General features: G+C 41.8%; 1 protein-coding gene across 1 annotated transcript in view; it reads right to left on the bottom strand.

Moving 5' to 3' along the window:
• akap12b (A kinase (PRKA) anchor protein 12b) overlaps positions 1-15454 on the bottom strand; it is a 63245-nt gene that overhangs the window by 16581 nt on the left and 31210 nt on the right. Inside the window, exon 3 of the mRNA XM_033649256.2 lies at positions 8624-8699. Coding sequence (XP_033505147.2) covers positions 8624-8699 — 76 coding nt within the window. The remainder of the gene's footprint in view (positions 1-8623; positions 8700-15454) is intronic.

Here is a 15454-nt window from a genome sequence, read left to right as displayed (position 1 = left end):
AGTAATCCCACTTGTTTCCACAACAATTTCATTTGTTTTGAGACTTTTCTAGAAACAAATGTGTGCAGGGCGGAACAAGGATGATGGCTGAAGTATCGAGTGTCCAGCACCAGGAAGATTACCCTTAATTCTTGCATTGCAGAGTGAAAAACCTCACCTCACAGACACATTCTTGGCACTTATTCAAAGATTTTTATCATCAATTGCAAGGTAAAAATGACTTACTATAGTATCTGGATACTTGCTGAATTGAAAGGCTATTAAAGACGTAGAAGGAGGAGGGGTCAGTCACATTCCTGGTTCATTCTCTCAATCCTTCATGTGCCTGGGGGAGGTTAGGGGTTGAGGAGGGAGATTAGGTTCCCTGATGCCGGGAAAGATGAGAGAGGAGTGCCTGTGGAAACGAGAGGGTCCTGGGGGGTCTGAGAGCCCTGGTGGGAGTCTACCATGAGTTTGACCTTATTACTGTAATTCAGGCCCTCTGTACCCAGGACACTCCTTTTAATGCTCCTAAGACTTTTGAGTTTAGTTTAGCTATCTTAATTGATTTTTTGCAATAGGGCTGCACTCCCTACAGAATATCTAAGGCCCAAGTATAACCTCACAGAGCTGCTGACTTGTCTCTTTACACCAGAACTAAGCAGTACAATTATGTCTGGTGAAGGGCTGGACCTGGATATTTGACTATTTGGATATTTGTTTATTGAGTAGTGATTCAGTTTTCAATTTTGGGATTTGGACTTTTTCTTCCTGACAAATGACAATAAAGAATTAGATCAAAACAAATCCTGTGTTTCCCATATGCTGATCTATTTGTGGTTGTCATAATGTCTGCATTGACTGAAACATATTGCTTTTCTCACTACTTAAAATGGGTAAAATCTTATTTCACCGTAGAGCTGTACGCAGTGTTGGCCCTCGCTCTCTCCCTTGCTCTCTCCCTCTTTAGCCCCTTTTACACTGCCTACTCAAGGCAGGAATACCCTACCATTATTCTGCCTCACCGTTCTGTATAAAAGGTATGATTGCAGAATGGGGGGACAGAGTTGTCTCGCCTTTAAGCCGGCAGCAGAGATAGCAAAAGCCCTGAATCACTATCTGTGTAAAAGGGACAGCTGGCAGGATGGGACAATGGGCTGGACAGGTTTGAGGTTTTGATGTTGTGTTATGCGTGCAACCCACCATGGGAGAAAAAGGAGCTAGCAGCAGTTAGCGGCTAACTCAGAAGGAAAAGAGCAGCTGTCGTAAATGTCCGCAAATTAGGCTCCTTATCCTCTGAGCAGAAGACAGGCTCAGCCATCATAAAACAGGGATGGTTAATGATTGTTATTGCCATGTTAATGCAATTGTTATTGTTCAGAAAGTGTTGCCAGTGTGTTATGTCACACTAGAGGCTGATGCTGTGTTGTTAAACATCACGTCTGTCACGCCTTTTTTGTTTCCAGGATGCCGGCATGCTGTCTAAAATATCACACTAGAATGGCATGAAGCTGCTGTTGTTTGGTTCTGTATTAAAAAACAAAGGCGGCATAAAGTAGGGATGTCCTAGCATCCCTATAGCACAATCTCTGCGTAAAAAGGGCTTGAATTCGTCATGATAGCTCCACTCTGCACCAGTGACAGTTGGCGAGAGTCCGCCCGAACACACACAGTGATAGGGCTAAGCATCACACTACTGACATTACCAAACAGTTATCAACAGGTTTAACAGAGTCAAGCCGTTTCTATGTTTGTTGGAACCGTTATATGGCTCTGTGTTGGATGATGGCCGCTGCTGCTGTGTTTGTGCGCGCTAACTGGGGAACTGACTGTTCGCTAAGAAAAGAGCAGCTCTGAAGATGGTCCTTCAGCATTGCGTGACCTGTGTAACAACCTCTTAATCCTATAAATATAAATTTTAAATATTAAATTTGTCAGAGTTAGTATGCCGTTTGTGTGCTTCTGTTTCACAGCACTCGGGTGTTGTCTCCTTGTGTCTTATCCTATTACTTATGAGCATTTATGTAGCCACAAACTGTTAAGACACAAAAAATGCATAGATAGGACCTTGTTGAAATGTATGGCTGAGTCCTTCCTGAGTCATGTTCAGCTCCTCCCCTCTTGCACATAAACCCCTATCCCCGGCCGAGGTTTCAAATACGCGCTTTTCACTAATTACTACTTAAGCTCCTTAGCCCATAAAATGGTATTTGGGATTCAGTTCAGTGATATGACTACGGAATTTATCACAACAATTACACATATGGTTGTACACTGCTAGAGTCTGACAGATAAAGCCACAACAATTAGGCATGGAACAAAACATAAGCTAATAATGGTGGGTGTTTGGTATGTGTCGAAGCAAAATGAGTGTTTTGCCTCAGTAGAGCATTTTAAGAGACCATCCAATACAAAATGGGACAATTACCTGTCAGAGTTTTGAGTGAGTGCAGTTATCTGAGAGATTAGATGTTTCATTAGCTTGCCATCAGCTGCTCTGGTTATCGCTGATGCTGTGGTCTGTCAGAATTTACCCAGGCTTCATTTAAATAGCTAAAACTTTGTTGAGGTTTCATCTGTTACCAGAAACACTGAGAGCTGCCCATTGTATGTGAGCGTGAGAGAGAAAAAGTGCTTTCTGTCTGATCAGTTTTATAGGCTGAGATGGCAGTTGACAAATGACCACTTTCTAATAGAGTTCTCCTGTCCTCTCTTGCCCTGAAGTGTATCCTTAAAGCACCCACTTCATAACAAATGGCTGAATAAAACATGCTGCACTGATGAACATAATTGTACTACTGACTGGACAATGATAAATCTTGAGGGGATGACGGCCTTTTAAGCACTCCAATCTAAAAGTCTGCCTCCCTAACGCTTTCCTCTGGGATCACTTCCGTTCTCTGGGATACAGAAATCATTCTGACGTCTTGCAGCAAGTTGATGGATCAGCATCTGTGCAAATACAGTACATACCAAGGACAAAAGGGTTCCTCCCAGCAGTGTACGTACAGTAGAAAAAGACGCAGGCAGACATCTTAATGCGAAACCTGTAATGAGTTTTGTCAGATGGAATGTAAAAGGAATATGGGCAAAAATCCAAAAGGAACAATCCAGCGGCTGGATTGTGTTATGATGACTGTACAGCCTTATTGGCAGAGATCAGACAGAGCTTAAGTTAAGGGAGAGGTCCCTTCCACACGCATGATGAACGTTTTGGCAACACGACTATGGATGTCCCCTGAGCCCAGTCTGAGTAAGTCCATCCTGGAATGGAATCATGGCCCCACACACACGAATACACACCAAGAGTGCGCACAAACTGCAATACGCTCACCTCGTAAAAGTTAACACCTGTAACCAAGAAGAAATAAAACTGTAGCAGAGACTCCAGTGAATCATTTCTGACACACCTGACATCTGTCTGACTTTCTTGACATACTTGGACTGCTGCAGGACGTAGTACAATTTGACCCATTGTACAAAATTGGGTTGCAACTACTACTTGCTTTCCTTACTGATTAATACATCTGCACTGAAAACATTTATTTTGTAGTCTATAAAATGTCAGAGAGTGTCCAAACAAGTTTCCATTGCCTAAAGTGCCTTCCAGTGGCTCTTCAGAGAAACAGCTTCAAAACCTAAAAGGTAGGGATGTCAACGCCAAGAATATTTTTGACCGGTTATGCATGTCGTTTACTACACTGTGCACCACCTGGGTTTGGTGGGAGCTAGCTAGCAGCACTGCTCATTTGGTGATTACCACTTATAACGCCATCCTAACCCAGCAGAGCTGCCATGGAATCATTGTGCCATCGATCTGGTCTCCTCCCAGCCACCTCGTGGAGGAAGTGGCTTAATTTTGAGCTGCAAACCCCGTTTAGCATCATGAACTATGTTAACACTGTCAGCTTTATAAGCATCATTAGCAGTTTTAACACCGCTATTAGTGCTAACATAATTAACGATGCTAAAGGGATTTTGCGGCTCAAAGGAAGCTAGTTACTCACCGAGGCTTCCTGGGGGACGTTTGCTACCATGTTTCCGCAGCAGCACTGTCCTGCCACCAAGAAGCCACTCAGACAGTATCAAGTGGTAATCGCAAATGAGCAGCACCGCTAGCTAGCTCCCACCTGACCTGGGTGATGTGCAGTGCAATAGAGCCAGGGCTAATGTGAGCTAACCAATGGAGACTGGAGACAGCTAGCTGTCTCTCTGTCAGGAAAACTTTTCTGGTGGACGGCCCCCAAACCTAGTTTCATGTGTGTGTCCCCCAGTGTTCACATGAAACCTATGACACTGCATCAATTTGTACATATAATTCAATAAATGAATTCAATTAATTGATTAAATGTGATGAACTGCACCCATCTGGTCCATCGAGTAACAATGAAACAAACAGACAAGCAGGATTCGACCTGTGAGTGATGTCCAACGTTCCTATGAATAAACACAAACTGCAGTGAACACACAAACACACTCAAACAGTCAGCATTCGCTCCCTCTCCTCAGGCTTTCCAGAAAACTTCATCTGTCCTCTCTTACAGCCTGTGAGCCATCTGGGAGGGACTGTCAATGCTCCAGCCAGCGGATTACATCAGCTATGATGTCAGTTTTTGGGCTCCCACTGCACTTCATGCGCCCACACCCAAAAACTAGCACCCCCCAAACATACATGCAGGCTTAAGAATGCATGTCTTCATGGACATAGCACAATACACAACAAATCTTACTGTTACTAATGAGATTAACTTGTGAAAAGATCAGCATGGTTTATTTAGTAATGTGATTTCCTGCTGTACACAAAAAGATATCTAGTCAGAGAGCCTGGTTGTATTCTGAGAAAAAACTGAAGTGGTAATATGTCTCTTTTTGTTTTCATTTGTAGGACTGATGCACTTTGTTACAGACGCAATAGGTGGCCGCATCCTTCATGGATGACTGTGTGTTAACGTCTCTCTCTCTTCATCCTCATCTATTTTTACTCCTCCTGGCTCTCACTCTTTGCTTGCCATTTTCAAGCACTCCCCTCAAAACTCTACATCCATGTAATATTTATTCAGTTCCTTTCTGTCCAATAACTCAGAGTAAACTCTATCTTCCTAAGCCTGAGCTCTCCTGCCTGGGTTTTCTCAGCCCACCTGGCGAAGATGGTTCAAACACACTTAGAGGCCGTTTACACGTTGCCGGCTATTTTCATAAACGGACATTTCACCGTCTCCGTTTTCAAAAAGATCTTCGTTTACACTTACCCGTGTATATATACACAAGAGCATGCCAAACCTGTAGGTGGCAGTGTAACGAGAAGCTCAAGCCTTCCATGTATCCATTGTCACCATAGCAACATAGGTCGCACTTTTTACACAGGCGCAAGTTCCGGCGCATACTGTGACGTCGGCTGCCTATAACTCCGTTTATCTCCGTTTATCTCAGTTTACATGCAAACGCGCAACCGGAGTTTTCCAAAATCTCCACTCTGGCCGGAGTTTTTAGAAAGACTCGTTTTCAGAGGAGAAATCTCCATTTGCGTGTAAACGAAGGGCACAAACGAAGGAAGATGTCTCCGTTTATCAAAATCACCGTGTACGTGTAAACGGCCTCTTAAAGGCCTTAACACATGGGAGGGCATGAAGAATAAACTACACCAAAATGCGAATTACTCGCCTGCAAAAATTTCAAATCAAAACTGTTTATACCAGCAAAGATAAGGATTTGTGACAGTTGCAACACTTGTTCAGTAAAAGGTTTGGATAGATTAGCACCAGTTCGTTTGGTGTCTGACAGTTGAGGTAAGTTGTTGTATAGCATTAGCTACTGAAAGCTATATTATTGAGTGTCCTTGCAGTGAAATGCTCTGAGTAAATTGAATTTCCTTCTGGTAAACAGTTACATATTGTGTAGGGCTTTTTATTGTGAAAGATAAGAATGGAAGGAGTGTGTCTTGTATGCCTCATTTTTTTTAACAAGGGTAAAAGTTGTTATAAAGTCGGCCATCTTCGTTTGGACTATCAAGCCTCCATGTTGTTGTTGTATAATCCTCACAACCTGATTTACTGAAGCCTTCATTTGTTGTGTGAAAACTAAGAAAAAAATCTTTTTTCCACTGCATATTATTTGTGCTCTGTGTGAAAATACTCATAAAAGAAAATCAACAGTTTGATAAAATATATTAATGTGCAAATTAATCAAAACGAAAAAAAACGTGTAAAGTCCTTGAGCCTGATTTTGAAACAGTATCTAAGCTGATTTGTTAGCTTTGTTTTATGCAAAACTGAGGTTCAGCAGATTCAGAGTTTGTATTCACAGAGGGGTCAACTAATGACGAACGTAGTGGAAAATGTAACTCCATCCTCGTACTTTGATATCATCTTAAACAAATACTTTCAGTAATTCAATTAAACATTCCATGACAGATGATAGAGTAAAATATTTTTGCTGAAACATATATGCCTCATCTTCACTTTACGCACATTCACACCTTTAAACTAGACATAGACTAATTGACTTTCTCTCTAAAATGCCCATACAAGTCTGCATTGGAGTTCAGTATTGTGAGATTTTCCAGTAGCTTTAATTTCTATCTACAATTCAAATAAACCCGACATGTAACGCTTTTTAGAAAAGTGAATTAGGGGGTCTCAATTTAAGTCGCTACAATACTTTAAACAAGTCTTTCAATTGTCATGTTATCCAGTTTGGTGTGTGATGTGTTTGGGGTGTGGGATTTCACCAAACGGTAAACACCCTAGTATACCTGATAGAGAGAGATTATGGATGTGTGTTTATGTATGTGTGTGTGTTTGCTCACGTGTCAGTCTTTTGATCTGCAGCCTGTCTTTTTGTTTTTCATTGTTATCAGAGAGATTCGTCTTCTCTTCCTGTCTCCCACAATGCATTGCAGTCTTTATCAGGCTGCACAAGAGGTAGAGTAGTGCTGGGATGTGAATCCCCTCCATACCTTCCACTTCCCTATCTTTTCTTTTCCCCATTGTGGATCTCCCTTCCTTTCACTCCCCTGCTCTCCTTCAATCTGTGGCCTTGATTTTTTTTCCCCACAACTTCAGTTGTTTTCTCCAGTTTTTATCCTGCTAGTGAGCACGCTCATTCTATGAGGGCAAATAAACTGCAGATTTGTGTATGCATAAGTGCACAAGAGCTAAGAATTCCCGACAAGGTAAATACGTGGTCTTTTCTGTTCTATAACCTTCTTAGTTGCTAATTAACTTACAGTACATGTCCACAGAAGCAACGATTTCAACACCCAAATTACTCTAGTCTACGTGCCACATCAACTCAGACCCTCTGTATCTCTGCTCTGAAGAGGTATTGGGTTTCTCTATAAACGGGCAGAATCGCTTCATTAAATATCTTATTAAATAGGTTATTTGACATAGTGGTATGTGACATATCTCTGTGTTTTAAGTAGTATAGGGTTACCCCTTCCCCTGGGCCATAACATATTATGAAGTGCGCAAGTTGCTTTGTGCGGGGCCCAGGTCACGGCCTGCTAAATATTTAGGGAGGGTGCACAGGCCCCTGCAGCCCTCCCAGATTGAGGGAGACACGATAGAAATGGCAAAGAAAATAAACAAAGGCAGCTCTGGAGATAGGAGGCCGCTGCGGGAGATGGACAGAGCAGGTTGGTGCACGTATTGGCAGACATCAATTCTGCCCAGTTTATTACTGGTTAATGTTTATCTCAGATAACTGATCGAAGAATGTTCATTAGAGTACCTCCCACAAGACCAAAGACAGTCCTTTTTAAATATTTCCATTTTATAAGAACAATGTTTTGAATAGTCAGTTGAACAATGGGACAAATGAGGCCTACTTCTGTCTTCATTAGCTGTGATCTGAGCTCAAAATCTTCCTGAATCTGTCATGAAACTCGGCATCATACTAAGGCCCAATCCCATTTCTTATTTTAACAAGTGCAGCAACTTTGCTGCAGAACTTAAGTTAAATTTCAAGCTTCCTTTTCTATCAAAGAGCAGACATGGAAATATGTCTTAATGCTGGACTATCATGCACAAATCAGCAATAACAATGTAACATAAGCCAGCTATCTAGCCAGTCATGTAGGCCTTACAGTCTACCCTACTGCTCTATCCCAGCAAGATTCAGGACACCCTACCCCTAGACGTGAATGCACAAAATGGAGGTGTATGGGCTACAAGGTAGGGGCAAGGGGTGTATTGGGATGGGGCCAAGGACAAGTTTATTTATTGTATGTATATGAGTTAACATTTACATGCTATCATTTGATGATTCAAGGAATAGTGAGGGAAACACACAGTATGTTGGGTATGTGGGTGTGTGTGTGTGTGTGTGTGTGTGTGTCTCATATGTGAAAAGCCCCTGTAGGTGTCCCCTGTCTGTTGACAAAGGGATTAGTTCAGGATAAAGTAAATCTTGGAAAGCTGCGAAGACATCTGCAGACAAGAATCTGCACACACACACACACACACACACACACAGAAAACTGACCCCACACAAACAAGCTTACCTTTGGCCACTGCTGAAGAAACAGTACAAAATCCCAGACACAAACACACACAAACATCGCCACTACTTACCCGCTGACCACAGGAACATCACCCAAAGTCAAACACTATAAATAAACAGTATTGATGAAACAGACACACACCTTCTGCCAGCGTGTTGTCCTCTGAATGTCCATTCAGACTGGTCACGCTGGAGATTTGGCCATTTTTCTCCAAAGGCTGAAAGAGACACAGAAAGAAGAGACACTGAGTCAAGAATCATACCTTTTTTAAAAGAGAATACATTTAAATGCTTTGGCACACACAGAGGTACATGGGCGATCTGTTTTTTGCTCTGTAGGAGTAATATAAATGTTTAGGACAGTTTTACGAAAATTTGATGAAAATATATCACGCTCACATTTGTGTGCTGACGACAGAGCTGTGGTCAGCCAGAAGGCAATTTGCCTAGCTTAGCGCAAAGCCTGAGAAACAGGGGTGAATATTTAGCCTGGCTCTGTACAAAGGTGAGAAAACTGCCTACCAGCACCTCTAAAGCTCACTAACATGTTGTTACCCTCATGGCTGCTAGCTTAGCTTACTTAGCATACAGCCTGGAGAAAGCTAAAGAATGATTTGTATGATCTGTGGAGAGAAAAAAGAAATGTAAAAATATTTTAAAAAGGGAGTTACATGGCTAGTTTCTGGGCAAACTACAGTGTATGTTTGCACCTTTGTGTAGAGTCTCCCTGAGTCTTGTCATCACCAGCGAATTGTTGTTTTTACATTTCTGTTTGTGCACAGAATAAACAAACAATATAAAGTCTGTTAATTAGTTAGCATTAGAGGTATTGGTAGGAGAATTTGGACTGTGCCGTAGATGTCGACCCCTGTTTCCTCTCTGCATCAAGCTACAGAAAGCTATGCTAACCGATGATCTGAGTAAGTTTATGCACAGCATTTGAACTTTTATGGCTTCACGCACCACTGAACAACTTTCATAGGAATGAACGGGGGCCTGCCTCCAACGCTGTATCCAGGTCTTTCCAGACATCCATGGCTAGCAGCTAACAGTGCCAACAGTTCAAACTTAGGTGCTGTCAGAGGTAACGGCTTTAACCTGGGGCGGGTGGGAGCTTTATGCTTCAGCAACAACAACGTTATGCCATTACGGTCAGCACGATGTTATCGGTGGTAACAGCCATAGGAGCACAGTGCAGAGAGGCACTGATTAGCTAGCCAGTGGAATACAAACACAGAAGTAGTGTGACTTCATTCTTTGCTCAGGACACTATTATGCTTGCCAGGATGCTATTAGATCCTTAAATGCTGTCAATATGATACACATTCTTAAAAAGTTTTTTCAGCAGGCAGTAACCTCCATCATTAAAAGACAAAACATCATGACAAGACCAAAAAATGGGTTAATTCAAATCAGGTCATATCCACAACACCTCATTGAGATCATTCCCCTGTTGGTCAGACAGCAACAGTTGGTCAACAGTCAGATCTCTAGCAAATGAAGCTGAAAAAGAGCTACATAAAAATCCTACAGCAAACTGGGCAACATACCAACATCACAGCACAAAGTAACATTACAAGAATATAGATTTAAAAATAGAAGATCAAAAAGTACAGTTTCATAGTCGTTTTTCAATTATGGACACAGTGTGTCAACAAGTAAATAACAGAGCCTGCCTCACAGCACCTTATCAGTGGATCTGGGTCCTTACAGGTTTTTTTTGGTAGTGACCAGCTCCGACTGACAGCCATACAATGGCAGGCAGACCTGAGCTTTGTCTGTCCTGGCCAGGGGAGAGGGAACCAGAGCCTCCCCACAGAGCTGCTAATCTAACTAATGGACAACTCCGGCTCCATTCCCATCAGCCCTCCTCAAACTCCTCCAGGAAAGCCCTGAAAAGTGACACCACAGAGGGGACACTCTGCTTGGGACAGGTTGGGAGGGATGTACTAAAAGATGAGAAAAAGAAAGTGAGAGCTAGTTTGAGGAGGGGAGGGAGGGAGGATCAATCATCAGGTGGAGACTTGTCCAAGATGGTGTTGTAATAAAGGCAAACAGAGAAGATGTGTATGTGCACTTGGATAAGGCACTGTGTAGTAAATTGTTTAAAAAAAAAAAAAAATCAGGAGCTCTTCAAGTACAGGGCAAGTAGTCACATAAAGATAAAAAAAACAACGACTGGCCAGGTCACTCAGTGTAAAAGTCCAGGGTATAACATTATACCCTGATTAAGACTCTTTAGTTAAAACGCATTGGTTTATTCATGAATCAGTAAAGGATTTTAATTACAGTGAGTGCCTTGGATGCATTTTTGGAGAGGTGTGTGTTTTTGCAGAGAGATTAAAACAAGTCTGATCAATGAACTCCCTGTCATATTTTTGGCTCCAAGACTTTTCAGTTTTAACCTGCTCAGCCAATCCCTTATTTGACTGATCCAACATTATGGGGCAGTGACATTTTAAGTCCAGTAACCTGTGTCAGTCATTTCTTGGATATACAAATATCTGATTTTGTTTGCATCTGATTGGCCAAAAAAACCCACACTTACTACAAAAACATAATCCAAACACGCTCTTAATCCCTGTTTGCTCTCTCGCAACAGAAATTGAGAACCTCGATGTTATGTCAAAATATGGTTCTGGACTCTCATGAAAAACAAGCTGCAATTTGCACCATAAAATAACTTCTCCCCCTTCAAGTTCGACACAATTTACTAATCAAAACACCATACTTGCAACCCATGCATGAGCATACGAGAACCTCGTAGGACTCGGAAATGCGTCTGCAATTAACAAGTGACAGTTATTTGTGAAACACGATGATGGCACTATTTGTTCTCTGCATGTATGCACTACTAGCAAGTTACTTTTGTTAAACTGGCTCCTGATTCTTCACAACAAATCAGCAATATAACTGAAGCCAGACAATCATTATTGCACACTGAAAGCCTTTGCATGTGCTCACACAAAATAAAAGCTCATTGGTTCATATAATTCCACCCAGAGGAGGATGGTGCTGTCATGTTGTCCTTTTAAAGCCATCAGGTCTTCTGATCAGATTTGGAGTGTGAGTCATCAGCTGACCTCCAGAACTGCAGCGACCCCACCCTCCCCTAAACCATCTCGTGACTGGCATTCCCAGCATATCTTGCCCTCTTCTCCAAAATTCCACAGATCCCCTCCAACACCTGACTCTGCCCTCTTTTATTTGACCCGCCTCCCTCAAATGGTCACCCTTTGACCACCTCTGTCCCTGAGTTACCTCATAAGCCCTCTCTGACCCCATCAAAATGCCACTCCTTCTTCTGGGTGTCAAAAATGCTGCTGCTAATTTCTCACCACAGCAACTGTAACACTCGGGGTAAATGCTTTCAGAGCAGTGGCAGAGAATGCTTCAGGATGAAGATGAATGAGCCTTGTGGGTCATTAAATAGACCAGGAAACTCAGCCCGGATCAATAGGAATTATGTCCATATTGTACATTTGAAGTCTGATAAGTTGCCTAAAGTGATTTAAAGACTACAAGTTTGAAAATGAAAAACAATCTGATGGTGTGGAGTATAAGAGAAGTGAAGTTAACAGACCTTTGTAGCCTGCTCCTCATCTCTGCTTGAGGCTACTGGCTTGAGGCTAAATAAACCACTACTAGCATATCACATCTGAATCTCCAACAAAACTAATGGTGGATGAGATGCAGTGTGGGTAATGTATGTTGGTGGTCAGATTCTTTGCCCAAGCCCTATTGGGCCCAACACGACCAGCCAAGTTTGGGCTTGAATCAAGTTGGGTTTTCTAAAATTTACATTAAAAAAAAAAATGCATCTATTACTATTATTTTATGAAAGTGGCTATTCTTGTGCATGCATGGCAGGAGTTTTAATGGACTGTTTTAATGTACTCAAGAGGGAAAAAGAGAAAGAGAGGGGGGACTGCAACTGAGAGAGGGAAAGTGACAGGACAACAAAGCAATATTGTAAAGAACACAGGGAGAGAGAGAGAGCACATAAGAGAGGGTCGGGAAACCAGTGAAAGAGCGAGGGGGGCAATTACAAGGCTACTTGGTTGGCAGTTTTTGCTTCTGCTTCCTGAGCAATGGGAGAGATGTGCATAACATTCACCAAAGAGCAGTGATCATCATCTGTGCTGCTGTGGACCACAGTGTGCACTAGATGCACAGCCCACTCTACTGAGCAAGACTTACAAGACTATTGAAATAAAGGGAGATGTAAGCACTAGGACACATGTGAGCCCTTTACTTGGATAAATGTTTTAGCATTAAAATAGATATAGATATTATAATCTATAACATATATTTGTTTTAAGTAAAAATGTTTTTAAATCAGGCTCAGGCCCAAAACTGCTGCCATGGGTCAGGCTTGGACAGAAACTTTGTGGGTTCATGTAGGGTCGAGCCTGAGTTTATGGGCCTGATCGGAGCTCCAATGAAGGGGCCAGGTTTTGAGAGGTTCTGAGAGTGAAAGCTTTGATGGTATTATAAGAACTACAGTTTCAGTTTATCATTCCAGTGAACTGAAAATGAACTGACCCAAAAACTGATAAGTACTGCATTGCCTGAGCTGCTCTGAATTCCTTTCACGAGTTCCCAGACAGAAAATGTTGAAGTTTCACTGCCAGTTGTGCATTTTTTGACATCTGCTTGGTCAGCATGGTCTGCCACAATGACTTAAAGACAGACTTAGACCTGCAGGTCACAAAACAACAGCAGTTTTCTGTCTGTTTTTCTGGATGATGAAATCTGAATTTATTCATCTTATTGGGAAACCTTTGAGCAGCCTTAGTCTAATTTTTCCATTTTGCAGCATCATTCAATACAACCAGAGATGCGTTCAGGAGAGGTATACACCTTCCCTCGTGTGCAGCAACTACGTACTATATATATACACATGGTACAGTATATTAAATATTCAATTAACAGGGAGCGCTGTAGTTTCAAGTATCTGTTTACACCTACTCCTGTCTCTCTTATAACCTGTTTCAACTCTTTTCATTCATTCTTGGTCTCATCGTCTTTCAACACAGGAGGCTGAATACTCACAAAGGATGATTTTATCTCCCTCTTTTTCTCTCTGCAGCCTCTTTCACTTGTTCACACATCCATTAGGCCCTTGGTGTGTCTGCCAGCAGACTTGTGTGGCACTTACAGTAATTGCTGAGTAACCATTCAGACTTAATAAATAATTGCTATTGTTTGTTTAATCCAACTTGTTAAATTGTTTAAAGGGGCAAGTGGCAGACAGGTAAAGCTGAACTGGACAAAGACAGAAACTATTTCTAGTGTTGTGACTAATGGGAACAACAATTTTTGAGATGGGTCCAGTATCGAGCAAAATGGCTAGGCTGCAATGTAACCATTCAGGGCATAATAGCCTCAGTGTATGTCCACTAGTGCTTGTTTTTGCTACTGACAGGCTCATATTGTTATTACATGTTTATCACAACATTATGGACAAGACCCTTGCAGAGATAGACCTTTTTATTAAAGAAAAAGATTGCTTTTATTTAACCAGAAACAACCCTGAGATCGATTCATTTGAATTAACGGTAATTTTAGTGTGTATAGAGCCACCATATTTTCACATCTAACTGGGTGAATTAAGGGTTTATGTCAACCAAACCAGAGTTGGTGATTGTTGTAACAGTGGGAAAACCAATCACGACTGTTTTTATGAATTTTATTTTGTCTCTGTCAACTTTGAATAAAGTTATGTTTAACAATGATACAATTACTGTTTGGAGTGTGGTGGGTTTGGCAATAGCAATTTTGGTGCGGTTTCTGATTAAACAAAAAGATCTTTCTCTTGGTCCATCTCGGTCGGGATCCTTCCTATAATGTTGCCAGACTAATCTGAGCCTGCCAGAATAATCTGAGCTGTCAGTGGCAAAAACAAGCACTTTAAGTGGACATAAGCTGATGGCACATATACGCTGGGTGTTACATCGCAGCTTCTTGCTCAGCTGTCGGCTGCTACGCTCGCTCAATATTGAACCCATTCCAAAATCTGTGGTTCTCATTCGTCATTTAGACACAAAAAACATGGGGCTTGTAATTTTCTACATAACTAGCAATAAACTGATCCTACTAACAAGTATCAACTGTCAATGCCTGATTCAGCTACTTCTTATGTTCTCTAGAGCTCCAATGTTGTCCACATACTTTAAAGATACATGAATGAGCCACTGTTGCACTGGGGGACGTGTTCCTTCATTACGACAAGCACAGGCACTGTAGTTTATTTTGAGTTATTCCCAAATACATTGTTCTGTTCTGCTGCTTTTAAATACTAACTAGGGCACCAACAGTCCCAAACAACTGTTCTGTTTCCCCCTGTTTGAGTAACATTTGCTAAAAACACTTTAGTGCCAAGCTGTTTGAGGAAATTGCTGAGCCTTTTTTAAAAGCTGAAACTATACACCAGTGCCCCAGATTTAGGCCTTCATCTACAGTAGGAACTTATGGGCTTCGAGCTTAAGGCCCAGACACACCAGACTTCAGACAACTAGTAGCAATGAAGCCTCCTTGTTGTGTTGCCTCACGTTTCAGCCAGAAAGTTGCACATGAACACACTGCAAAGTCTTCAACTGATAGCTATCAAGTGCTTACGCTCTGCGCTTGCGTGAGAAGAAATATCTCTCCACACCAGCAGATGGTGATAGTCTGCAATCGTCATTCAAAATGGAAAACTGGAAGACCATTTTGATGTTACTTAGCCAGTTAGCAAATTAACATCACAATCCAATGTTGAGAGAACAGAGGATATTCACCGTTCCCCAGTGAACAATAATACAAACCATCATGAACCATTTCTGCTAAGGAGCTCAATGGCTAAAGAAAAATAACCTTACCTAATATAGTTTTGGGGAAGTTTGTTGTGGTCTCACACTCTCTTGACTTTAGCCCTTTGCTTACTTTCCTCACTTCTGCTACTCTTCCCATGCGCTGAGCTGAACTGCCA

This window comes from Epinephelus lanceolatus, chromosome 13 (assembly GCF_041903045.1).
Source record: "Epinephelus lanceolatus isolate andai-2023 chromosome 13, ASM4190304v1, whole genome shotgun sequence".
Classification (NCBI taxonomy): Eukaryota; Metazoa; Chordata; class Actinopteri; order Perciformes; family Serranidae; genus Epinephelus; species Epinephelus lanceolatus.
The sequence above is the reverse complement of the archived record's forward strand: the minus strand, read 5'-3'. Positions and strand labels throughout refer to the sequence as shown.